A 26,165-nucleotide genomic window follows, 5' to 3' on the forward strand; every position below is an offset into this window, starting at 1 on the left:
GGTCTATAATAACCTGGGTTGTCCTTATTTTCCTTTTTATAGCTAAGTACTGTATTTGTCCTTTTCCAAATCTCTGGGATCTCTCCCATCCTCCATGAGTTTTCAAAGATAATTGCTAATGGCTCAGATCTCTTCAGCCAGTTCCTAAAGTATTCTATGAATTATTTTGTCAGGCCCTGCTGACTTGAAGACATCTAACTTGACTAAGTAATTCTTAACGTGTTCTTTCCCTATTTTAGCCTCAGATCCTACCCCATTTACACTGATGTTCACTAGTCGTCCAATCACTGCTAACATTTTTGTTGAATACTGAAACAAAAAAGGCAAGTAATACTTCAGCCATTGCTGTGTTTTCTATTGTTATCTTTCCGTCCTCATTGAGTAATGGGCCTACTCTGTCCTTGGTCTTCCTCTTGCTTCTTGTGTATTTGTAAAATGTTTTCTTGTTACTCTTTATGTACCTAGCTAGTTTAATCTCATTTTGTGCCTTGGCCTTTCCAATTCTGTCCCTACATACTTGTGTTTGTTTTTGCTTGTTTGTTTATATCCATCCTTTGTAATTTGACCTAGTTTACACTTTTGTATGACTCTTTTTTGAGTTTTGGTCGTTGAAGAACTCCTGGTTAAGCCAGGGTGGCCTCTTGCCATACTTCCTATCTTTCCTATGCATTAGGATAGTTTGCTCTTGTGCCCTTGATAATGTCTCTTTTAAAAAGTGCCAACTCTTTTTCCCCTTAGAATTGCTTCCCATTGATCTTACCTACCAACTCCCTGAGTTTGCTAAAGTCTGCCTTTTTGAAGTCCATTGTCTGTATTCTGCTTTTTTCCCCTACTACCATTCCTTAGAATCAGGAACTCTTTATCATTTCATGATCACTTTCACCGATCTGCCTTCCACCTTCAAACGCTCAACCAATTCCTCCCTGTTTGTCAGAATCAAATCTAGACCAGCCTCTCCCCTAGTCACTTTCTCCATCTTCTGTAATAAAAAGTGCATTTCAAGAACTTGTTGGATGATCTGTGCCCTGCTGTATTATTTTCCCAACAAATGTCCTGTTAGTTGAGGTCTCCCATCACCACCAAGTCCTGGGCTTTGCATGATTTTGTGAGCTGTTTAAAAAAACCCTCATTCATCTCATCTTCCTGGTTAGGTGGCCTATCGTAGGCCTGTACCATGACTGCACCCTTGTTTTTTACCCCTTTTTATCCTTACCCAGCGGCTTTCAGCAGGTCTTTCTCCCACTTCTATCTCCACCTCAGTTAGAGTGTAGACATCTTTGATATGCAAGGCAACGCCTCCCCGCTTTTTTCCCTGCCTGTCATTGCTGAACAAGCTGAACTCTTCTATACCAATGTTCCAGGCATGTGAATTATCCCGCCAAGTATCTGTGATGCCAGTTATGTTGCAATTGAGATTATTCATTGGTATTTCTCGTTCTTCCTGCTTATTCCCCATACTTCTTACATTAGTATACAGACATCTAAGATGTTCATCGGGTTTCTCCTCTATATTCCCTCTTCTCTTCATTGTCCCTGCTGTGATTGCCCTTGTATAAGTAGGGGCATAGCGAGCAGATCGAGGGACGTGATCGTTCCCCTCTATTCGACATTGGTGAGGCCTCATCTGGAGTACTGTGTCCAGTTTTGGACCCCACACTTCAAGAAGGATGTGGATAAATTGGAGAGAGTCCAGCGAAGGGCAACAAAAATGATTAGGGGTCTGGAACACATGAGTTATGAGGAGAGGCTGAGGGAGCTGGGATTGTTTAACCTGCAGAAGAGAAGAATAAAGGGGGATTTGATAGCTGCTTTCAACTACCTGAAAGGGGGTTCCAAAGAGGATGGCTCTAGACTGTTCTCAATGGTAGCAGATGACAGAACGAGGAGTAATGGTCTGAAGTTGCAGTGGGGGAGGTTTAGATTGGATATTAGGAAAAACTTTTTCACTAAGAGGGTGGTGAAATACTGGAATGCATTACCTAGGGAGGTGGTAGAATCTCCTTCCTTAGAGGTTTTTAAGGTCAGGCTTGACAAAGCCCTGGCTGGGATGATTTAACTGGGATTTGGTCCTGCTTCGAGCAGGGGGTTGGACTAGATGACCTTCTGGGGTCCCTTCCAACCCTTATATTCTATGATTCTATGTCCCATAGTCTGACCCTTCACCCAAGTCTCCATGTTTTGGACTTACATGTGAGCTTTTGTCACCTGCCCCCATCAGACCTAGTTTAAAGCCGGCCTCAGTAAGTCAGCCAGTGTGTATCCGAAGATACTCTTCCCCTTCCTTGACAGATGGACCCCATCTCTGCTCAGCAGTCCTGCTCTTTGGAACAGCATCCCGTGGTCGAGGAAGTTGAAGCCCTCCTGGCAACATCATCCACGCAGCCCAGCATTCACCTCCAGAATGTGTCTGTCACTGCCTGGGCCCCTACCCTTGACTAAAAGGATCAATGAGAACATACCTGCCCCCTGCCCCAATTCCTTCTGCCTCACTTCCAGAGCCCTGTAGTCCACTGCTGACCTGCTCAGGGTCATACCTTGCAGTAAATCATTAGTGCCACATGGATGAGCAACACAGAGTAGTAGTCAGAGGGCCAGATGATCCTCGGCAATCCCTCTGTAACATCTCTGACACAGGCACCTGGCAGGCAGTACACCTCCCAGGATGCCAGGTCAAGACTGCAGATGGATGCCTCCGTCCCCCTTAAGAGGGAGTCACTGACCACCACCGCCACCCTTTGTTTCCTCTTGGGAGTGGTGGCTGTGATCCTGCTAGCCTCAGGAGTATATGGCTTCTCCTCCATCCATCATCCCTCATTGCTAGGGCAGCATACCCATTTTTTGATCTCTGTAGATGGTGTGTTGGGAGCAAGGGTGGAGCACTGCCTGCCATCAGAAGTAACCAGTAGCTGGATTCCTCCCTGTAAAGAAGCCGTTTCCTCCTCCCCTGGTGGTGCTAATGCAGTCCTCTCCAGCTGGATTGCTTCCTCAGCCTTGGAGGTCTCCATATGCATGTTTTCAATGAATTCCTTGTATGCACGGCTGCTCCTCAGCCTAGCCACCTCCTCCTGAAACTCTCCCACCTGCTTTCTGAGAGAGTCTCTCAGTAGGCATCTCTCACACTGGACGGTCCCCCAGTCTGGCTTTCTGTGATGGGCAAATGCAGGCCACAGCCTCTGAAAATCCGCACCAGGCCTGTGTAGAGGCATCTGTGGTTGGGTTCTGTCTGGACACAGGTGCGAGTGGAGGAGCCAGGGGCAGTGTGGGCATTGGTGCTATGGCCTTTCTGAATCATGCTGAGATGAATCAGGCTTGTGTAGTAAAGGTGGCTATTGTTTGCAGGACCCCGGCCTCATTCAGTGCACAGGATGGACGGTGTGTTGGGATGAATCAGGCTTGTGTAGTAAAGGTGGCTATTGTTTGCAGGACCCCGACCTCATTCAGTGCACAGGATGGACGGTGTGTTGGGATGAATCAGGTTTGTGTAGTAAAGGTGGCTATTGTTTGCAGGACCCCGGTCTCATTTGCTGCAGAAGTTAGAAGATATGTGGTGAATGAGGCAGGGTAATTGCAGGCAGAGGAAAGGATTTCCCATGGTTAGGGCAGTTGAATGCTGCCAGAGTTCCTGTGTGAGTCACTTAAATGAAAATATTCACTGGGGGGGGCAGTCATTGTGTGTTTCTCATTTTCTGGGTTCCCAACTTGAGATCATGGAGCCTGATTTGCAGAAGGGCTGAGCGTTTGTAACTGCAAGGGACATCAGTGGGAGTTACAATTGAGCATATGAGGTATTATACAAACGCTGAACACTCTGAGAAATCAGGACGCAGGTATCTCAAGTTAGGTGCCCCAAATCACTCTTGACAATACTGACTCTTTGTGCCTCGGTTCCCCATTTGTAAAAAGTGGATAATACTGTCTCACACCTGACAGAGGTGTCACTAATCTTTGTGTTGCCCTCAGATGTCACAGTAGTGAGTGTCATTGAAAAGCCCATGAGGAAATGGAATAATTCTATATGCCGTACAATGTTTAAGTGGGGTGTGGCAAATAAGGCAGGAGCCAATCGTTGAATGAGGAGGATAAAAAAGTCTTCAAATGTTGCCTCACTCCCTGAGCACAGTTCATCCTGTGCACTGAATGAGGCAGAGATCCTTTTGAAAAAATAGTCGTTAGTCGGTGTACTTGGCATTAAAGGCTGTACTGTGATGCACACCCACAAGGGGGCAGAGTTAAGGTTGCCTGGGGAATCTTACCTCTTGCATTTCTTAATTTTTGAGTGCTTGCAACTTTAACGCTCTTTTAATCTAGATACTTTTTAAATGTAACTTTTTGGTTTTTGCAAAAGCAAACAGCAAAACCTGAAACTTCATTACATGGAGCTGTATTGGTCCCCACGTGGGTCCTCAGTAGGGTTGGGACCTTTGGGCCCACAGCACAGACTGCAACTCCTCAAGCTGAGTAACTGGTAGCAAACAGTAGAAGGCTGTTATATGGACTGGTCACTAGATGGGGATGAGACACACTTTGCCTGTGCATTTCACAGCAATGTGTTGACCGTACAGGAATGGTGAGATTTTCAATCCTGATTTGTGTGCTCTGGTGCAGCAGTTCTCAACCAGCAGTCCAGGGGCCCCCAGGGTGGCTGTGAGCAGGTTTTGGGGGGGGGCTGCCAAGCAGGGCCAATGTTAGACTTGTTGCGGCCCAGGGCAGAAAGCTCAACCCCTGCTGTGTGGGGCTGAAGCCCAGGGCTTCCAGCCCTGCCACCGCTGAAGCCGAAGCCTGAGTAACTTGTTTTTGTGGGGATCCCTGTGGCATTTAGTGGGCGCTGGAACATTTTAAATAGTGGGGGTGCTGTCCACTCTCCCCCCCTCCCCAGAGCTGAGGCAAAGCCCCAGGCACGGGGAGGCAGCTGAGACACCGGGTATGTTGAGTGACAGCTGGGACCCCAGGAGTGCTGCAGCACCCCCCCCCCCGCCTTCGCACCCATTATTCCCGTACCTATGGTGGCTTGGGGCCCTGGGCAACTGCCCTACTTGCTCCCCCCTAATGCTGGCCCTGGCTTTTATATGCAGAAAACCAGTCGTTGTGGCACTGGTGGGTCGTGGAGTGTTTGTAGCATGTTGTGGCGGTGGGGTGGGGGGAGGGGACGGGTCCTCAGAAAGGAAAAGGTTGAGGACCCCTGCTCTAGAGGACACAGACACATCTGCTCTTGTGCTGCCTTTCTTGAGTCCTGTCCCTCTTGGCTTCTATCTGCCACTACACCACTTTAAAGGATGTGCTCTAGTTAAAGAGGAATTTTTGGGGGGGTAGTTCTCTAGCCCATGTTATACAGAAGGTCAGACTGGATGCTCACAGTTGTCCCTTCTGGCCTTGGAAGCTATCATAGAATCATAGGACTGGAAGGGACCTCGAGAGGTCACCTAGTCCAGAGCCCTGCACTCATGGCAGGACTATGTATTATCATCCCTGACAGGTGTTTGTCTAACTTGCTCTTAAAAATTTCCAATGATGGAGATTTCACAATCTCCCTAGGCAATTTATTCCAGTGGTTAACCACCCTGACAGTTAGGAATTTTATCTTAATGTCCAACCTAAACCTCCCTTGCTGCAATTTAAGCTCATTACTTCTTGTCCCAGCCTCAGAGATTAAGAAGAACAATTTTTCTTCCTCCTTGTAACACCCTTTTATATACTTGAAAACTGCTATCAGATCCCCTCTCAGCCTTCTCTTCTCCAGACTAAACAAACCCAATTTTTTCAATCTTCCTTCATAGGTCATGTTTTCTAGACCTTTAATCATTTTTGTTGCTCTTCTCTGGACTTTCTCCAATTTGTCCACATCTTTCCTGAAATGTGGCGCCCAAAACTGGACACAATACTCCAGTTGACACCGGCCGCTCCTTGGCATTTCCTGTTGGCTGGTTTAGGCAGCTGCCACTCAGCCCGCTGGCTTTTGTGGATCCCAGTCTTAGGCACCTAACTTTCCCCTGGCACTGTACGGGGAGCTGAATGCCCAGCTTGAGGCTGTGGATTCTTCTAGACAGCAGGGAACCTAAAAGTTGGGCTCAGCAGTGCAGTGCCTAAGTCCCCTTAGTCTCTAAGGTGCCCCTAGTATTCCTTTTCTTTTTGCGAATACAGACTAACACGGCTGCTACTCTGAAATAAGTCCCCTTTGTGGGTCTTGCCCTAGAGCTTCTCAGCAAAGTGGTCACAAGGATTCTTGAGCATGAGCAAAACAACCTATTTCTTCCAAGCTTCATTCTTGGAAATGGCTGAACTGTTTCTACTGAAACTTACCAAAAAAATCAGTCTGAAGCTCATACCTGGCTGGGGAAATTTCATCCTGAATTTCAGGCTAAGTTATAAGCAACTGAAAACAGGTTCTTGTAATGGAAAGTGTCAAGCAACCTTAATAATAAGTAAAGGAGGACTTGTGGCACCTTAGAGACTAACAAATTTATTTCAGCATAAGCTTTCATGAGTTCCAGCTCACTTCATCGGATGCTATAAAAATGAATGATCCAGAGCCAGAGCACAGGATCTTATCCCTGTCTCTTACAAGAATAGGGGGCTATTCCATGAAATTAAAGGAAATACTTTTTCACATTAGGCACAGTTAGACTGTAGGGCTCACTGCCACAGGCTTTCATTGAGGCCAAGAAATTAACAAGATTCCACACACACACAAATATAAAAATCTGGCATTCTACTAGTTAATTCTAACAGTTTTGACAGGGATAGAACACCTCATGCTGAGCCAATCTCTAATTAGTAGGCACTTGGCCATGTGAAAAACAACCAACTAATGGATCTTGACTGTTTCTGTATCTGTACAATTGCAATATGGGTGAACTTTAAATTCTCACACTCTGTCGGTGGCAAGACCCCCAAAGGGGAAAGGAAGATGGGAAAATATTTTGTTGGTCATGATGCAGTCTCAGCATGAAATGTCTCTGAAGGATTTAGTTCCACAGGGGCCTGTGGCTCTGTGGATTCCCAGTGGGCCTGATTCCCGACTGCACAGCACCCCAGCTGAAGCATGAAGCTGAGAACATGTTCCCGAGCGTGCCTCAGACAGCCGCCTTTGGGGCTCACCTGGAAAGCCTGTCCTGGCGCAAAAGGCAGGGTAGCACTGTGCCTCTCCTCTGAGCCCCACGTGCCATGCGTTTGAGTGTTCCTAACCAGCACCCTATCCTTCAGCCGTGGGTTGATGTGCAGGGCGATGTTGCCGGTCATGCTGTTTTTCAGATTGACATGAAAGCTATGAGGAGGGAGAAAGGGTTTGTTCAGAGCTTTTCACGACAAGGGCTCAGGGAGAAATGTACCAGGATGGTGCACACTGGAGAGTGGGACAGACCCATGTCCTGTAGCCAGGGCCACCTTCAACCCCCCCCCCAACCCCCCACCCCTCTCTGGGCATTGGAGCCCACACAACTTTGACCAGGAGTCCCTATGCCCAGCTCCTGGCAATTCCCCCCCCACCCCCACCCCAGACTTTCCCATCTGCCTTCAGCATCTTGTGACCAGACCACTCTGCTTGTGGAGAAGGAATATTAGGAAGGGGGATTGCATCCAGCTGGGCCTGGTGCTTAGCGTTTGCATCACAAATGAAGACAAAGGGTTTTGTTTGTCACATGCTGAGTGCAGCAACCCACCCCTTCCCCCCCATTTCTAAAGCATTCTTGCTTGGTGAGTCTCTCACCCATCCCACCTCTATCCCAGGCTGTAACCTATCAGCTGTGTTTGTGTGATGGTGGGTGAAAACCAGTCCATTCACATGGTCCCAAAGTCCCCATGTTCCCCTCCAGGCTGCATCAGAAACCTACCGGTTTGCATGGAAAGGCACGTTCCCCACAATGGTGATCTTGCGGGCCTGGGCGATATTCCCTGGGATGGCCACTTGGAATGGGACGACCTGAAAAGAATGCCCAAAATCTCATAGGCCACAGTCCTTTCCCACAGCACCCAAGTGTGGGGAGCCAGGGGAGGCTGTCATAACCACAGATTGGGGTTAAAGGCCTCGGGTAGGGGATGGAGTGGCTCAGGGGGAGGGGGCACCTCCATTCCTGCCAGGCCCTGGAAGGACAGCGCCGCTGGAGGGGGGTTGTTACTGGCTCTGTTGGTCAAGGATTGGTTGTGTCCCGACCAGCTTAGCTCTGCCACACCAGGCTCAGCGAGGTGCAGCCCCTACACAGCTGCCCTGGGGCAGAGGGCTAAGCAAGCAGCTGCCCCCACCTCGGGGCTGTGCTCCTGCTCCTGCCTTCCGTATGGAGCAGCTGATTCAGTCCCCATGTGCTTGCACAGACCCCGTTCCTCTGGTGCCACACCTGTGCAGGCCAGGCCAGCAGCACTCGCTGGGCAGCCCAGCGGCCTTTAGCTCCTATCGTCGTGAGCAACTGAGATGGGGGTTGAGGCTCTGGGCCAAGGCAGGAGTGATTCTGGGGGGCGGCTCCTGCTGAGATAAGCCGAAAAATCCTGACCCCGACCCGGCTCTCACTAGTTCCTTCTCGCTGTTTGGCTGGGTACTCACAGGGTTGGTCACAGTCACAGGAGTGTTGTGCTGAGGAGAGAAGTCACGAAGGCAGTCAGAACAGTCCCTCATACATCACCGTGTAACACCCCCCCAGTGCTGACTGGGGAGCGCCAGTGGCTAAGCCCCTGGCAGGAGGCTCTGGTGTGGGGACTGCACCAGGCCTTCCCTGTTCTTTGACAGGCCGTTGGCAAGGGCACTAGGCACAAACCTACCCGGCCTGTGTTTCCTCCTATCTCTCTGCAGGGCGCAGGGAATGCCATGTGGGTTCCTCCTTAAAATAAAGGCCACAGAGCTCTTTTCTCCCCAGAAGGGAGTCAGTGTCTGCTGCTCAGGACTCATGAGCACCCCTACAATAACAACCCAGCGCTCTTGTCCTGAGCAGCCCGGGCATTCCCGCTGCCAGTGGGCATGGGAGTCAGGGCAAGGCAGACCAGTGACCCACGAGGACTACATCAGGCAGCTGTGAATGCCAGCTGCCATCTCCGTGGAGCTGGCCACAGCTGGCTCCCAGTATGTGCCTCTGGGCCCTTGGGTGAACCCCCGCCCAGCTCTCAGCATTGTCACCATTCCCAGAAATGCTCTCAGTAGCATTCAGCTTGTGAACTTTACAGTCGGGCACACTTCTCGCCTATGCTCGCTGCATCCAGTCTGCACTCTAGGTCATCTCCTGAGCATAGCTTCCCCTGGGCCCTGAACTCACCTTTGACAGGAGCTTCCCCAGCCTCTGTAGCAGCTTTGACTAAGAACAACCCATAAAACCTGCCACCTTCCTTGCCAGCAATAATGCCTTGAAGGAGCCCAAAATCAGGAAAGCAAGGAAACAAACAGCAATTTACAGGCACGTTTGTGAGAGATCAAATGCAATGGAGAAGATGGATAAAAAAGAAACCTTAGAAGAGCCCAGCTTCTCCTGCTCCCCAGGGACTGAAACTGCCCCCAGATCTGCTGGGAATCATAGTGCCTCCAGGACGGGGCATCCCAGGCAGCCAACATGCCCTTTCTCCTGCCAGTATGACCCACCTCTGCCAGGGAGGGGTCATCACTCCTGATCAGAGAGGCGTTCAGCATCTGTGGCCCATTTGAGTCTTTGACTCTCTGTCAAGGGACTGTGGTGAGGGGGCACCTGCCACCAGGAACTGAACTGAGACCCATCAAACTCATTGCACTGCTGGGAGCTTGAGGAGGAGCTATTCTTCTTTCAAGAGGTTTGGAATGGAGCAAGATGCCGGGCCGTGGGTTTGGCATGAACAATAAAAGGGAAAGAGCAGACCTGAAGGTCAAGGGGTGATGGAATGGCAGGTAAGGGCAGCCTGGGGAAGGGAAGGAGTGTGCTTGGTGCCCTGGAGCTAGCTGGGGGCAGATGCAGCCAGGCAGGGGGCTGAGACATCCCAGGAAGGAAGCCTGGTGACCCCACTGCAATAAAAGCCAGGAGAGGAAACCCACTGCGGATAAAAGAAAGCACAAGACCAATAATGGAAGTGGTGGGCAGGAAGCGCGTTAAATAACTAGCAGCTCCTCCTCCTCTGTGTACCCAAGAGGAAAGTGTGCCTTGTGGGGAGTTGCACAGAAATAACAACTGGGCTGATCCACCGCAAAGTATCAACTAATCAGTGGAGCTGTGACAGCTGGGGATTTCACCGACAGACCAGGCAGCAGGGAACATCAGGAATACCAATGCCACCATCCCAGCACTGGGCTAAAACAGACCCACAGAACAAGTTACAGGTTGGGAGTGAATAAAAACTGCCTGGCAGAGAACAGGCAGCAAAGAGAAGACAGGGATCAGTATTCCATGAGCTTAATACTGATGTGTAGGAGAGGCAAATTCCCTCTGGATTCACAGGCACAGATAAGCACAAATGAGAGATCCAGCGTGAACTGTGCAGCATAGATGGGGCTCAGTGAATCTAGATCTCCCACCTGAGGGACAGAATAATCACAGTGCTTATAATTTGGGAGAGGGCAGCCGTGCAGAGAGAGAGAGAGAGACCTGGGGTTTAAACTGAGACACCTACTAAAATGCAACCGTGACACCTTTACAATGGATCGAAGGAAGCACACTTTTACCCAGCAGCTAATCAGTGTGTGGAATTCACCGCTGCAGGACAGCACAGAAATCAGAGAGGAAAGAGTTGCATGCTGGGTCCTTCTGGACGGTCTAGGAACACAGGGCTGGAAGCGGCTGCCTGGGTCATGGAGTCCAGTCCCTGCTTTCACAGGCAACCCCATCATCTAATCCCACTTATGTATTTATCAAGCTCCATCTTAAAACCAGCTAGGTTTCTTGCCCCCATGACTACTTTGGAGGGCTGGTCCAGAACCTCCCTCCTCTGATGGGTAGCCGATTCAAGGGCTTAGGCTGGTCCTGTTTTAATTAGCTCAGACAATGGCCCTTTCCCTGGGAAACTTTCACAGTTTAGTAAAATTCATTATTCCAAAACACTTCCTGCTATTTACCCCACTTTCATTTGCTCAGTTTCATTCCCTTACTCCTGAGTCTACCCCCTTTGCGCCCCCCTAAACTAGTCCTCTTTCTCCCTGGTGTCTGTACCCTTCACACCTGTCCTATGACTCACCATGCGATCCATCTACGTGGACTGTTCACTCCAGGCTAGAGCCACAAAGGACAGTACTGCCTAACTGCTTCTTTAAGTGCTCAACCCTTACAGAAAGGTGCAGTGGGTGAGTGGTTAAGGTGCTTGGCTACACCCCTGAAGGGAACGGTGCCCTCCTGTTCACCCACCTGTTCAAGGGGTACCTGATCCATCAGGTTAGGGCAGTCAAAGGTGGTCAGATGTGATCTGGCCACATCACTCCTTTGTGTATCATTGGCCACGAAACTGCCCTGTCATTGGAGTGGGTAATGCTCGCTCAGGTAGAGGTACCCGCACTAGCTCTGAGCGAGCTTGGTGTCACCCAGCCTGTATCACCTGTGGGCTTGCTTCAGTAGGAGTGCGCGGAGCGTGCCTAGCCCCCCCAAAAGATGGCCGGGACTGTGCTCCAGTCCTAAAAAACGGTGCTGGAAGGGAGGGTGCGGCAGGTGGTGGCAGCGGCCGCAGCAGGGGGACCCCTCGCTGCTCAGCTCAGCTGCTATCAACAGGGAAGGAGTGATGCTAGGGTGATGGAATACCCTGCCCAGCAGTCCCTTGCAGGAGAGGGCTGAGCACCACCCAGTCTGCTAGGCTGCCAGGGCAGGGCAGAGGCCAGGTGCCAGGAACAAGCAGGTTCCAGGCTTGGTTCCTTGCTACTGGGGGTCAGTGCTGCTCAGGGGCTCCTGGCGGGCTTGGGGGTGTCTCTCCGAGGCAGCTGGCTCCAGGCTGGGGAAGGGCAAGTCAATCACATGCTCTGGTGCCCGCCCCAGTGCCAAGACCAGCCACTTCAATGATAAATCCCCATCGCCCCATATAAGCTTGGCAAAACAAGTGGGTCCCGCTGGCAGCTGAGGGGTTGGCTCTGCACAGGTATTGCCCGTCTGGCTGAATGACTGTGAGAGAGAACAATAGGCTCACAGACTGACGGACAACCAGTCCTCCCGGCCTCTGTGGGTCAAGTGACAGGACTGGAACGCTGGGCCAGCTCCCCAGAAGAGCACGGGACCAGCGTTCCTGTACGACTTGAGCGCTGGCTGGACGGTGTGTCCTGTTATGCTCCAGCGGGGAGCTGCGTGTGTCAGTGGAACTCGAGTTAGGGGCACCGCTGGCGTGATATCCTGATTTTGCAGTGGAGACAAGCCCTTCGTCTCTAGCTATCTTTACACCTTGCCTGTGTTTGGGGCAGAGGCAGAGAGTAGAACAGAAGCAGGTGATGGGACTAAATGATACTGATGTCTCTCCTGTCATGGAACAGTCTGGAAAATAAATGCCATGTGATCTCCCACAGCAACATCTCAACAAAAAAAGAACTGACTTTACGACTACCTAAAGTGCTGGACGGACATCAGCAGCCGGGGACCTAACTGCAGGAGGGATGGGATGAAACTGAGCAAAGGAGCGTTCCGGTTGAATAGCAGCCAATCTTTGCTAGCCTACTGAACCGCTCCCAAGGAAAGGAGGCCCGATTCAATGGTAGCTTGCTTTTGTGACTTATAAAAGAGGCTCAGGACACCCCTCCGCTACGGTAGAACCCCAGTGCCACTCGTGGCAATCTTTCTTCTGCCAGAGGAATGACAAGACAGTGCAGCCTTCCAGCCACTTACCAGCCAGAACATTATTTCCCTTGCCCCAATTACCTTCAATGTGCAACCTCTTAAAAATCCTGTTCTTCTCCTCTCCATTGAATTCCCCCTTTCACACACTGGCAGAGTGGGCAGACTTAGGGTCTGGCTACACGGCAGCTGGAGGTGTAATTTCCAGCTTGGATGGATGCGCACGCAGGCTAGCTGGCGTTAGCATGCTAAAAATAGCAGTGTAGCTAGCTGCAGCCATGCAGGGGTCAGCATGAGCTAACTACCAGAGTACAGTCCTATCTGAGACCCCGGGCTACCCCATGACACCACCTGTGCCACCATGGCTCCATGGCTGCGTTTAGCATGTTAGCATGAGTTTGTCCACCCAAACCAGAAAGTACACCACCAGCTGCTGTGTCAATGTCCCCTGTGACACACATTTGCTGGATTTGCTCAAGCCAGGCATTGCTTCCCCCAGACACCCACTGAGAACGAGGGACATTGCTGGGTCTTTGGATAGCTGGCTCCTAAGAGAACTCACTGCCCTTCCACTGACTTTCAAACGGCCCTGGAGAGAGCTGCTCTCAGCGTTTCACTAGAGAGCAGAGAATGAGGTCACAGACACACTGCATTGGGCTGTGCCCCATACCAAGGCAGCTGACACCTGTCCTGGGAAGTTCTTCCCTTTCTTCCCCTGCAAAGACAGAAGACAGATTTCACAATTCAGTCTCTCAGGCACTTCAGCTTGTTATTTTATTCCCACTCTCACCTTTACCTGAGTGTGGGCCCTGCTCCATGAACACACTCGGGGGAACCTGGGACCCTTATTGGTTCAGCTGTCTCTGTAGCCGTGAGGCTGATGCTTCCAGCTGTTTCTTCTCCAGAATCAAACAGGTCTTTTCCATCTTTAATTTCTGAGATCCCACCACTCTTGATTTTGACCCAATAGAGTCAGAGAGGTTCTCAGCACCTCTTGGTTTGTGTTTCTTTGCTCTTTCACAATGCCTTTTATCTTACTCCGAGCATATTGCCTCCTGCACATCCAACCCCTGAGTAACAAATGGGGATAGATCTAAGGTCATTTCCTTATCTTTCTTTTCCATTCATTGCTTTATCCTGTTCTGTTCCGCCCAGTGTTCTTCCCTGGGTTGCATTCTCTAGTCTGTGCTATACAGGAGATCAGACTAGATAATACTCGTAATGGTCCCTTATGGCCTTAAAAATTTGTGAAACTATGAATCTTCCCAATTTTGCTCTGCAGAAATGCAGAGTTTGTCTTCCCTTCAGCTGTCCTCCCTCAGGGCTGAAATGGAATTCAGCCTAACCAGAGTTTGATACAGGTTAAGCAAAATGTTTTTGAAAAACAAGAACTGGCCCAGATCTTTAGAAAAATAATGAACCATCCTGGAGGCTCCATTAATGAATGTTCCCCTATGAAGGTGTCCCTGGTGTCACCTAAATCACTCCCTGCCTGATTCTCTTTGATAGGTCTTGATGTATATAGCAGCTTATCATCTTGGATTGGACTGTTGGGCCATCTAGTCTGACATCCTGCCCCTAGCCAGGGGCCAGTACATGTTGCTACAGAGCAAGGCAAAAATCCTCAACTATGCACTTAGCCAAGTGTAAAATGCTCCACATGGACCTTCCTGATGCCTGCAAATAATCAGATCAACCTTTGCTCTGAAACATGAGATGTACTTATCCCCAGCAGATGCAATCAACATTGTTAGTACAAGAAGACAATAATGTCTAATGGTTAAAGCAGGGCTGGGCGGAGTAGAGGCATAGCACGCAGAAGTAGCTAGCTCCAGAAATGGCTTACATGTGAAATCCATGTAGCATGCTGCACTGTTTGAACCAATGGGGCTCCAGCCAAATTGAACCCTGAGCAATGTTGTACAGAAAGGAGCCCAGAAATGACCAGTGCACTGTGGGATATGAGTGGGAGGACTGAAGGAATATAGGTAATGCAAGATGGCACTTAATAGAAAAATAATAAGTTAGTTAGGTTAGTAACTAGTTATAATTAGCTTTGCTGTTGTTAGGCCAATTCAAGTTGTTTTTGTGAGGTTAAAGAAGGTTGCTTTTGTGTTCGTTTAAACCATACAAAACCAGTTTAAGCTGGCTAAAACCACTAGAAGGAAGTCAACGAATGGCTACGCAGGTGGTGTCGGAGAGAAGGCTTTGGATTCTTTGACCATGGGATGGTGTTCCAATAAGGAGGAGTGCTGGGCAGAGACGGGCTCCACCTAACGAAGAGAGGGAAGAGCATCTTCGCAAGCAGGCTGGCTAACCTAGTGAGGAGGGCTTTAAACTAGGTTCACCGGGGGAAGGAGACCAAAGCCCTGAGGTAAGTAGGGAAGTGGGATACCGGGAGGAAGCACGAGCAGGAGCGCGTGAGAGGGGAGGGCTCCTGCCTCATACTGAGAAAGAGTATGGGGATCAGCGGGTTATCTCAAGTGCCTATTCACAAATGCATGAAGCCTGGGAAACAAGCAGGGAGAACTGGAAGTCCTGGCAAAGACAAGGAATTATGATGTGATTGGAATAACAGAGACTTGGTGGGATAACTCACATGACTAGAGTACTGTTATGGATGGATATAAGCTGTTCAGAAAGGACAGGCAGGGCAGAAAAGGTGGGGGAGTTGCACTGTATGTAAGGGAGCAGTATGACTGCTCAGAGCTCAAGTATGAAACTGCAGAAAAACCTGAGAGTCTCTGGATTAAGTTTAGAAGTGTGAGCAACAAGGGTGATGTCATGGTGGGAGTCTACTATAGACCACTGGACCAGGGGGATGAGGTGGACGAGGCTTTCTTCCGGCAACTCACAGAAGTTACTAGATCGCAGGCCCTGGTTCTCATGGGAGACTTCAATCACCCTGATATCTGCTGGGAGAGCAATACAGCGGTGCACAGACAATCCAGGAAGTTTTTGGAAAATGTAGGGGACAATTTCCTGCTGCAAGTGCTGGAGGAACCAACTAGGGGCAGAGCTGCTCTTGACCTGCTGCTCACAAACCGGGAAGAATTAGTAAGGGAAGCAAAAGTGGATGGGAACCTGGGAGGCAGTGACCATGAGATGGTCGAGTTCAGGATCCTAACACAAGGACGAAAGGAGAGCAGCAGAATACAGACCCTGGACTTCAGAAAAGCAGACTTTGACTCCCTCAGGGAACTGATGGGCAGGATCCCCTGGGAGGATAACATGAGGGGGAAAGGAGTCCAGGAGAGCTGGCTGTATTTTAAAGAATCCTTATTGGGGTTACAGGGACAAACCATCCTGATGTGTAGAAAGAATAGTAAATATGGCAGGCGACCAGCTTGGCTTAACAGTGAAATCCTTGCTGATCTTAAATACAAAAAAGAAGCTTACAAGAAGTGGAAGATTGGACAAATGACCAGGGATGAGTATAAAAATATTGCTCGGGCATCCAGGAGTGAAATCAGGAAGGCCAAATCACACCTGGAGGTGCATCTAGCAAGAGATGTTAAGAGTAACAAGAAGGGTTTCTTCAGGTATGTTAGCAACAAGAAGAAAGTCAAGGAAAGTGTGGGCCCCTTACTGAATGAGGGAGGCAACCGAGTGACAGAGGATGTGGAAAAAGCTAAAGTACTCAATGCTTTTTTTGCCTCTGTCTTCACGAACAAGGTCAGCTCCCAGACTACTGCACTGGGCAGCACAGCATGGGGAGGAGGTGACCAGCCCTCTGTGGAGAAAGAAGTAGTTCGGGACTATTTAGAAAAGTTGGACGAGCACAAGTCCATGGGGCCGAATGCGTTGCACCAAGAGTGCTAAAGGAGTTGGCGGATGTGATTGCAGAGCCATTGGTCAGTATCTTTGAAAACTCATGGCGATTGGGGAAAGTCCTGGACAACTGGACAGCGGAGGGCAACAAAAATGATTAGGGGACTGGAACACATGACTTTTGAGGAGAGGCTGAGGGAACTTGGGATGTTTAGTTGTAGCCAGCCAGCCAGCCCCCCCCCCCCTCCCCTCAGACCAGCATTGCTGGAAACACAGGAGGAAGCCGGAACAGGGCACTTAACATATATTCCAGCACAGCCTTTGAAGCTGTGAAAAGCACAGGTGTGCTGCTACAATGTGCCTCTGGGAACATATACAACGATTAAGCTCACAGCAGGCAGAGGCCCTGTGACAGACATGGCTCTTAGCCCCGATTAAGTAGCGTGATGCACACACACCAACATCCTAGGTGGGAAAATATTTACCCTGATAAAAGAAATGTCCAGTAGTCGAAACTTATTGTTTCTCTCCCTTGCAAGTGTAAACTACTCTTGCGAGAGCTGGCGTCACCCAGACAGACCAGCCTCAATTTGGCATAAGAAAGGAGAAAGAGAATAAAGGAGTACAGAGGTATAAGTAGGGGACCTACAGCACCATGATTTTTGAGTGCTTTTCACTATCTATCTGCTGGTCAGATAAGTGACAGCCTCCCAAGGCTTCTGCAGCTAAGAGGGTCCCTAAGCCTTGTCCCTTATTCGTCTTTCCGCGGAATTGAGTGACCGATCCTGGCTTGGCACCGCTGGAATCGAGAGATCCAAGGAGGGTAAGAAGCACCCACACCTGATCTCCTATCTTTAGTGAACACATATTTTGAAATAGAGCTCTATACTTTTCTTTCTTTGGGATTGTGGCTTCAGTTTTGTAACTTGTTTGTGTGTGTAACATCTCTACATTTAAATAAGTAGGCACTAGCAATTTTGTAACCACATGATTAGAATCTAGCTTAATAAATTTTGGTAACCATTTGTGCATAAGCCTGACTTGTTTTCTCTGGTTTACTGTAAAGCAGCCAACACAATTAAAGAACCTCAGCCGTTTTGGCTCTAAAGCCTGGCCATTAGGTGAGAGTACTAAGAGCCTAGCGTTGAGTTGTGCCGCCTCCACGGGGCAAACTCTTGGGGCACCTGTCAGTCAATCCTGGCTGCCCGCTGCGAAGGAGCTCTGAGCTCTAGCAGTTAAAGTCACGGGTGTGGAGAGGCTCTTAGTGCTGCCATTGGGGCACCTGTCAGTCAGTATTGACTGCCCGCTGCGAAGGAGCTCTGAGCTCTAGCAGTTAAAGTCACGGGTGGTTAGGACCTTGGGGCATCCGTCAGCCTAGCCCGGGCTGCCCGCTGCGAAGGGACAGTGCGTCCTAGCGGTTAAAGTCACGGATGGTATAAACAGGCATAGCTGGCACCTCACCAAACATCCTTGGCCGTTGGCTAACATTAGTCTACGAAAGAGAAGAATGAGGGGGGATTTGATAGCTGCTTTCAACTATCTGAAAGGGGGTTCCAGAGAGGATGGTTCTAGACTGTTCTCAGTGGTAGCAGATGACAGAACAAGGAGTAATGGTCTCAAGTTGCAGTGGGGGAGGTTTAGATTGGATATTAGGAAAAACTTTTTCACTAGGAGGGTGGTGAAACACTGGAATGTGTTACCTAGGGAGGTGGTGGAATCTCCTTCCTTAGAAGTTTTTAAGGTCAGGCTTGACAAAGCCCTGGCTGGGATGATTTAATTGGGGATTGGTCCTGCTTTGAGCAGGGGGTTGGACTAGATGACCTCCTGAGGTCCCTTCCAACCCTGATATTCTATGATTCTAAGGCTTGTAACCACTGCAAGAGAATGTGTCTGAGACAAGTGGAACATTGACTGATGCAAGCAAGTGCAGCAAGCATGTAGGTATAGAACATAAAGGGGGGATTTAGATAAGTTTTAGCTTAGAAGACCCGTCGGACACCCAAGACCATGGGATGCCTGGATGATGCAGTGGTCCCCCTTCTAGCTCTCCTGTAAGTAACAGGTGTGGTAAACCCAGGACAAACAGCTACAAAAGGGGGGTAGTAATTAGTCCCAGGGGTTTAAAAGGCCCTTCCCTATCCATTGAGGAGAGAGAACCAGGGGGCAATAAGGCTCAGCTGGAAAAGGGGTTGCTAGGGAACCAATTAGGTTCAGCTGACTCCAACTACTTGGGACCTTTTTAAACCCTCCCCTGGGTGGTAGGAGGGGCAGAGTGAAGGAGTGAGAGGAGTGGGGAAGCTGCCAGTAGGCTGCTTGCAGCAAGACACCAAACCTTCCCAATAGAGAGGCTGCACTCGCTCCCCAGGGGGAAGGAAAACAAGCACAAGGGACTGACTGAGGAGAGGAGTAGCCGGACCCTGGGCCACCTCTAAGGATTCGCCTTGCCCCAAACCTGAGTCTCCAAGGCTAAAAAGGACTGAGCCTACTGAGTATTTTGCCACACGGGCCATTGTTTATAGGATCAGGGAAGCATCATTGTAGTGGGGGTTTCCGGTTACACTGGGTACAGGGTATGGGAAATATTCTTAAAACCAAAAATTAGATCCAAAAATGTCAAGAAGGATCATGAGCAATGACCGTACCTCTCCAGCACGGGATGCGTGCACCCTGCCACACAACCCATGGCACTAACACCAATAGACACGTAGCCGATTACACGTCAAAGCAACTTGTTTAGTCAGAGAAACATCACTTGGGGTCCACTGGTGAGGGGGCAAGAAGTGATTTTCCCTGCAGGACACACCCTCTCTGCTGTAGACAGAGCCTAACAAACCAAACCAGCTCAGCCTGTGTCTACGCTCTGGACCTTACAGCGGCACTGCTGTGAGGCCTCCCATGTAGCGGCTCTGTGCAGGTGAGAGAGAGCTCTCCCACCGGCATAATTAACCCACCCCTAACGAGCAGCGATCGCTATGTTGGCAGGAGACTCTCTCCCGCTGACATAGCCCTGTGCACCCTGGCACTTCTGTCAGTGAAACTTTTGTGGGTCGGGGCAGAGGTGAAAGTAAGCCGGTCCGGTCCAGTCTGGCGTACCGGTAAGAAAGTGGCCGCCAGTACACAGCCAACCCATACCAGCAGGGCCGCTGATGGTGGGGAGGTCACAAAAGGTACAGCTGCCCTGGGGCCCGGCGATTTAAAGGGGCCCGGGAATCCCAGCAGCAGCCGGAGCCCCGGGCCCTTTAAATCGCCACTTGGAGCTGCAGGGTTCCTGGCTGCCGCTATCCTGGGGCTCCGGCAGCAATTTAAAGGGCCCGGGGCTCCGGGCTGCTGCTGCTGCTATCATGCCAGCAGCTGGAGCCCTTGGCCCTTTAAATTGCCAGCGCAGCCCCGGGCAGCGTGGTCCGGGCTGCGCTGAAGGGCCCCCAGCCCTGCCCCTTCTGCCTGAGGCCCCGCCCCTTCCTGGGGCCCAGAGCCGCCCCCCCCACCCCCCACCTTGTCCAGGACCCCGGCCACCCTGCAAGTCCTTTAAATTACTTTCACCCCTGGTCAGGGGTGTGTTTCTTTTCACACCCCTGACCCACAAAATTTTTACGGACAACAGCGCTAGTGTAGACATAGCCTTAGTATCCTCAACAGACCTCACCAGCTTGCTGTCAGCTTCTTCCTCCAGCCATTAACTTGTTGATTTACCCAAAACAAGAACAGAAGTGGGCAAGAGCTCCAGGACATTTATGGAAACAGCATATTTGAAGCATATGCTAGAGAATATTTGCAAAAGCAAATTCGGTATTTGCATTTACAAGTGATCACAACACAACCCTAATTCTAGGGGTTACATTCATCCAGACAGGGAACAGAAACAAGAGCATGTGACTGATGTATCCTGAATTCCAAATGAAAAAACAGGGCTGTCCCTACCCATACGCAAAGTACGCAGCTGCGTAGGGCACCAGGAAATTTAGGGCACCAAATTTCCTGGTGCGCTACGCAGCTGCATGCTGCTCCAACCCCTGCTCCGCCTCTTCCCCCGGCCCCTGCCCCTGCCCCTGCTCTGCCCCAGCCCCACCTCTTCCTGCCCCTACTCCACCCTAGCCCAGTCCGCTAAGGACTGCAGCAGGTCAGGCCTGCACTCATTGGCGGCGGGAAGTGCAGCCACCCAGTCCCAGCTGCACCACCGGTGAGTTCTGTTCCTCCCTGCCCCCCAAGCCTCCCCCGTGGAGGCCTGGGGTCCCATCCCCACCCCCCTTTGGGGGGGGGGGGCTGTGTAGGGCCCCAGAATGGCTAGGGATGGCCCTGGAAACAAACAGCTCACATATGAGCTGTAGACCAAGGATTACTCAGTGAATCATTTCAAAATTAAATGAGAGAAAAAAATCTCAGGATGATCATAAACAAAGAGGGGCAAAATTCAGTGAATAAAGTCACAGTCAGCCCAGCATGTATCCAGAGCTCGGACACATTAACTGAAGCATGTTGAATGTTTGTTTAAGGTGCATCCTTTTTCCAAAATACTCATAAGCCACTGGAGCTATGTGTGTGTCAACCAAAGCAGAGGTACCGAGTATTAAACGGTCTGATCAAAACCCCTTTCTTCTCTCGAATGCTCCGCTCTCATTCTCTTGGCTCTAATGCAGCCAATATTTCACTCATGTTCCAGGCATCACAGAGTCTTTCAGCCTGGACAGGTCCTGACTTTCTAATGGGAAAAACAAGTGAATTCTCTCTGATCCCCCCAGCCTTCCTTATTCATCAGACGGATGCACCAAAGCACACATGTTCAGTGCCTCTTCCCTTTGCTGGGCATTTTAGCCTCTCTCCTCTTTGAGGAGCAGCCGATCACTGTGACTGTGACAACTTCTGTCTCACATGACTAGATTCAAATCCCAACAAGACTTTGCCCTTCAGTGAGTATCAAATTTCAAATTTCCTTCATCTCCTATCGTGCATTTTAGCCAAAGCCCTTGGGAGCCACCAGGTCACCTGGCTCACTTTTTCCAGTGGACGTTAGCATGCCAGAGACAGATTATTTTCCCTCATGGAAGACAGACTGGTTTCATGCCATTGATCATAGATATCCAGATCCAAGGTAGAACTATTCTCTCCTTGTTCATCTGTTTCTATTTCTTCACAGGCCAGATCCACAGCTCTACAGGGTCTGCTTCAGAATTGTGACAGACAAGGAACATCAGCAACTCAGTCATTCTCCCTTGTACAAGGAGGAGGCTCACAACTCCGCAGTTCCTTTGCTTCTGTCTGAAGCACAGCAACCCTGCAACTCCCAGCCGCTAGGACCCAGATAGGAACATACCTGTAGGAATACAGGGACTGCAATGCCAGAGCAGACCTGTGGCCATCTAGTCTGTATCCTAACCCTACCAGTTAGTGGTTAGCTTATGCCCCAAAGCAGGAGGGTTTGCGTCTCATATTTTTTATTCTCTCTAACACGGTGTTGGGGTGAAATGCTAGTTCCATTTAAGTCACTGGGATTTTTGCCACAGACTTCAGTCCAACCAGAATTTAATCCTGAATGTTCTCATCATCCATATAAGTGTCCCGTCTTTGTCTAAATCTCTTGGTGATATCATGTGGCAATGAGTTCCACAAGTCAATTGTATTGTATAAAAAGTATTATGAGATACGTCTGACACAGTCTTAGAGTGAAGAAGACTAAAAGAATGTGACTGCATTAACAGTATAATTTTTATGCCCTCAGTCAGCTGAAATGAAACACCAAGTTTGTGTGGGACACAGGGAAATTTGAGACTAAGCTCAGTGGCATATAACAGTAGGCAGGTGCAAATGAGCGGAAGGAGAGAGAGTTCTATGATAGCAGCTGTCCAACCTCAGGAGCAGCTGCTCTTTATATGGTCACAGTGCCTGTAGACCCTGGTCAGTGTCTCTGCTCTTGCACACAGGACCCTCTGATAGCTCCATCTGTTCCCAGTGATTTGCTGAACTCGGATTTCACAAATTGCTCCCAAGTTTAAATCTGCAAGCCCATGACTGCTCGAGCCACAGGCCACTGGCTACTACACCACCCAGGCATTGGGATTCTTCAGATCTGGGATTTGGAACCATGCAGGGTTTTCTTCATGGCCCCCTCCATGCAGGAGTCCTTGAAGCATAGTGTGAATACCCCAAACCTCTGCCGCCTCACCTGGCACTTTTGTATAATATGCCAGGAATTATATTACCCTACTGGGTCTTCCTTCCTACCCTGCCCCCTCACATCTCAGGGTCTTGTCAAAGTCTCTGAATGATCGATGTGTATCATCTGTAGCAAAATACTCACTCTGGGAGCTGGAGCCCTGAAGACTGGCTGGGCAAACACATTGGGGATCTGCAAGGACAGAGAGGCCAGGTAAGCACAGCAACTGTGATGTGAGCTTCAGCAGCTAAAACTCCCCTGCCTGCATGATGTCACCAGAATTAAACAGCCCCTTCGCTTCGTGACAAAGCAGAAGCTGGACCGCTCGCCCCACCAAGGCCCAGACAAAGCCCCAAAATGAGGGGCCCGGACAAATGATTCCTGCAAGGAACTGGACCTTCAGGTGTCTACCCTTCAGAAAGGATGTTGAAAAGCGAGGTCTTAGGGTGTCACTCTGATGAGCTGTGTAGCTGCTCCATTCTGATAGGGTTGAGGGGTCTCAGCAGCAAGATGCTTCCCAACCAGGTGACTGGGGCATTCGTAGAGCACCCAAAAGTGTGCTTAGTTCAGGTATAAAGCAAGGCCCTGCCCTAAGGAGCCTGCAGCCTACACAGAGGCAGTGCAGCAGGGGTGGAGGAAGACAAAACACTCCTCACTTTTCTGGCTTCTTTAGTCTGGTAGCCCTTGCCCAGGAGAGGAAGTCTTGGGCAGTGGGAGGCAAACCCTGTTTGAATGTCATACGCAGGGGGACCGTTGGACCCAGTCCACTACTCCCATGCTGATTCAAGCAGGGGGACATGTCGGGTATTGCGCAGGCTACCATGGCCAGAGACAGAAGCATTTTGACCCCTGATGTCTGCTGGAGCTTTTCCAGCTCACTTTTCTAGGATGATTGAGCATCTCCTCTTTAGATCCACACCCCCCCCCCCAAGTTAGCTGAACATGGGACTGTGAGAGTTGTACTCACACTGCTGCAGTGAATTCCACAAGCAGGGGCTGCCTGCCCTTGCAGCCCCTAAACCCAAAGAAGTATGTTAAGGTAAACCATAGAATCATAGAAGATTAGGGTTAGAACAAACGTCAGGAGGTCATCTAGTCCAACCCCCTGCTCAAAGCAGGACCAACCCCAATTAAATCATCCCAGCCAGGGCTTTGTCAAGCCCGGCCTTAAAAACCTCTACGGATGGAGATTCCACCACCCCAGATTTCTCCATAGGTAACCCATTCCAGTGCTTCACCACCCTCCTAGTGAAATTGATTTCCTAATATCCAACCTAGACCTCCCCCACTCCAACTTGTGACCATTGCTCCTTGTTCTGTCATCTGCCTCCACTGAGAACAGCCGAGCTCCATCTTCTTTGGAACCCCCCTTCAGGTAGTTGAAGGCTGCTATCAAATCCCCCCTCACTCTTCTCTTCTGCAGACTAAATAACTCAGTTCCCTCAGCCTCTCCTCATAAGTCATGTGTCCCAGCCCCCTAATAATTTTCGCTGCCTTCCACTGGACTCTCTCCAATTTCTCTACATCCTTTCTATAGTGGGGGCCCAAAACTGGACGCAATATTCCAGATGTGACCTCATCAGTGCCGAATAGAGGGGAATAATCACTTCCCTCGATCTGCTGGCAATGCTCCTACTAATGCAGCCCAATATGCCGTTAGCCTTCTTGGCAACAAGGGCACACTGCTGACTCATATACAACTTCTCATCCACTGTAATCCCCAGGTCCTTTTCTGCAGAACTGTTGCCTAGCCAGTCGGCCCCCAGCCTGTAGCGGTGCATTGGATTCTTCCGTCCTAAGTGCAGGACTCTGCACTTGTCCTTGTTGAACCTCATCAGATTTCTTTTGGCCCAATCCTCCAATTTGTCTAGGTCACTCTGGACCCTATCCCTACCCTCCAGCCTGTCTACCTCTCCCCCCAGCTTAGTGTCATCCGCAAACTTGCTGAGGGTGAAATCCATCCCATCATCCAGATCATTAAGGAAGATGTTGAACAAAACCAGCCCCAGAACTGATCCCTGGGGCACTCCACTTGATACTGGCTGCCAAGTAGGGATTGCACGTGGGGTTTAATGGTACTAGAGACAGGGCAGGGCAGTAACGGGGAGTCAAGGCAGGCAAAGAGCTGCAGGCCTAGATACTGAGAATCTGTGATGTAGCAGTAGTTGGCACAACACCTGAACAGATCCTTCTCCCCAGCTGGACCTTCCCTTCTGGCTTCCCAATCTTGAGTACCACTCCACACTGCAGGGAGCTTTTTCCCAGCATGCCTTTCTGGGGCTCGCCCTTTTAAATTTGACGGCTGCTGCTCTAAAGTGGCCATCTTGCAACTGGCAGTTGCTGGCTCCGTCTCCCTCTCCCTCTCTCCTCCAGCTGTTAAATCTATGATTGCTGAGGAGCTGGGATACTCGCCTTGCATGCAGCGCAGGCAACTCCCTGCCCCGTTGGGCACTGGCCCCCCGAGTGGCCAGTCACTGTGGGCCTGGACATGGGAGGCACCATTGGAGGACAAGACATTAGTCACACCCAAGTTCCTGAATGGTGTCTCCTGCTGGGTGCAGTAGTGGGGGGTCCCATGGAACAACACCCCCAGTTCCTCTGGCTTTCCTTGCCCTGCATCAACACATGCCTCCCTATATTTCAAGTGCTAAAGTGAGACACAGCGCCGCTCTGGCCCGTCTGCCCCTCTGGAGATGGAGATGCCAGGTTTGATTGGTGTTGTGACCTAATGCACGGGTCACTCAGGTATGGCCTGGCCAGCCATAGACAGAGAGGCGGCCAGGCCAAACCTGAGTGGGCTGTGACCCTGTGCATTGAGAATCAATGCCGCTCTGTTTGGGGGCCCCTCTCAAACAAGGGACCTGTGGCAAACTGCCCCTTTCTCCCCTCTCCTCTCACAGGTGGCCCTGAATGTGAAAAATGTTCTCCTTTAACCAGGATGGAGGTTTGGGGGGTCAAGCAGGACAGTCCAGCGAAACTCGGGGCAGTTGAGAGGTCCGTTAATACAATGTCCCTTGCCACTGGGCAGCCGGCCTGAGCAGTGGAACTGGTGTTAACAAGGCCAGAGCAGATACTCACGCTGGGATTTGTGAAGTTGATGCAGTTCACAGTCACGTTCCCTTTGATCTCCAGGGTCTGGACAGTATGAAGGGAAAGGCGGTGTCTGTACTCCAGGAAGTGCTGACCATTCACAGAGACCTAGGGAAAGGGCAGAGGGAGGGATGGGTGAGGGCTGTGCTAGGAGGAGTGAGAAGATGAGGGTATCCGCAGTGGGAGAGTCTTTACTCTAGCTAAGATCACGTCAGGGCTGCAGTATCGCCAACCCCAGTGTTCACAAATTATGAGTTACACCTCATCAAATCTTGAGATTGTCTTAAATATAAAGAATTATGGACTCTGTCTATTTGCCTTCTGGGTTTCTGGTCTTTTGGGATCACATTTTCAACTTTTCTCCACAGCCATGAGAGCTGGAAACTTGCTGGGTTTTGTTGTTTTTTTTAATGAAAGCTGAGAATCTGATGTAATCACATGACTCCAGGAGTAGGGGCTTTAAGAAAAACACCCAATAT

At 50.2% G+C, this 26,165-nt stretch overlaps 1 protein-coding gene across 2 annotated transcripts in view; it reads right to left on the minus strand.

The window, feature by feature from the left end:
* LOC125629100 (galectin-9-like) overlaps nucleotides 1-26,165 on the minus strand; it is a 38,587-nt gene that overhangs the window by 2,698 nt on the left and 9,724 nt on the right. Inside the window, exons 4-9 of one of the 2 annotated variants that reach the window (XM_048834388.2) lie at nucleotides 25,675-25,794; nucleotides 22,741-22,788; nucleotides 13,348-13,392; nucleotides 8,531-8,560; nucleotides 7,827-7,915; nucleotides 7,096-7,261 (exon numbers count right to left, since the gene is read on the minus strand). In XM_048834388.2, coding sequence (XP_048690345.1) covers nucleotides 7,096-7,261; nucleotides 7,827-7,915; nucleotides 8,531-8,560; nucleotides 13,348-13,392; nucleotides 22,741-22,788; nucleotides 25,675-25,794 — 498 coding nt within the window. The remainder of the gene's footprint in view (nucleotides 1-7,095; nucleotides 7,262-7,826; nucleotides 7,916-8,530; nucleotides 8,561-13,347; nucleotides 13,393-22,740; nucleotides 22,789-25,674; nucleotides 25,795-26,165) is intronic. The other variant, XM_075122361.1, reaches the window with a different exon arrangement.

This window comes from Caretta caretta, chromosome 23 (assembly GCF_965140235.1).
Source record: "Caretta caretta isolate rCarCar2 chromosome 23, rCarCar1.hap1, whole genome shotgun sequence".
Taxonomy (NCBI): domain Eukaryota; kingdom Metazoa; phylum Chordata; order Testudines; family Cheloniidae; genus Caretta; species Caretta caretta.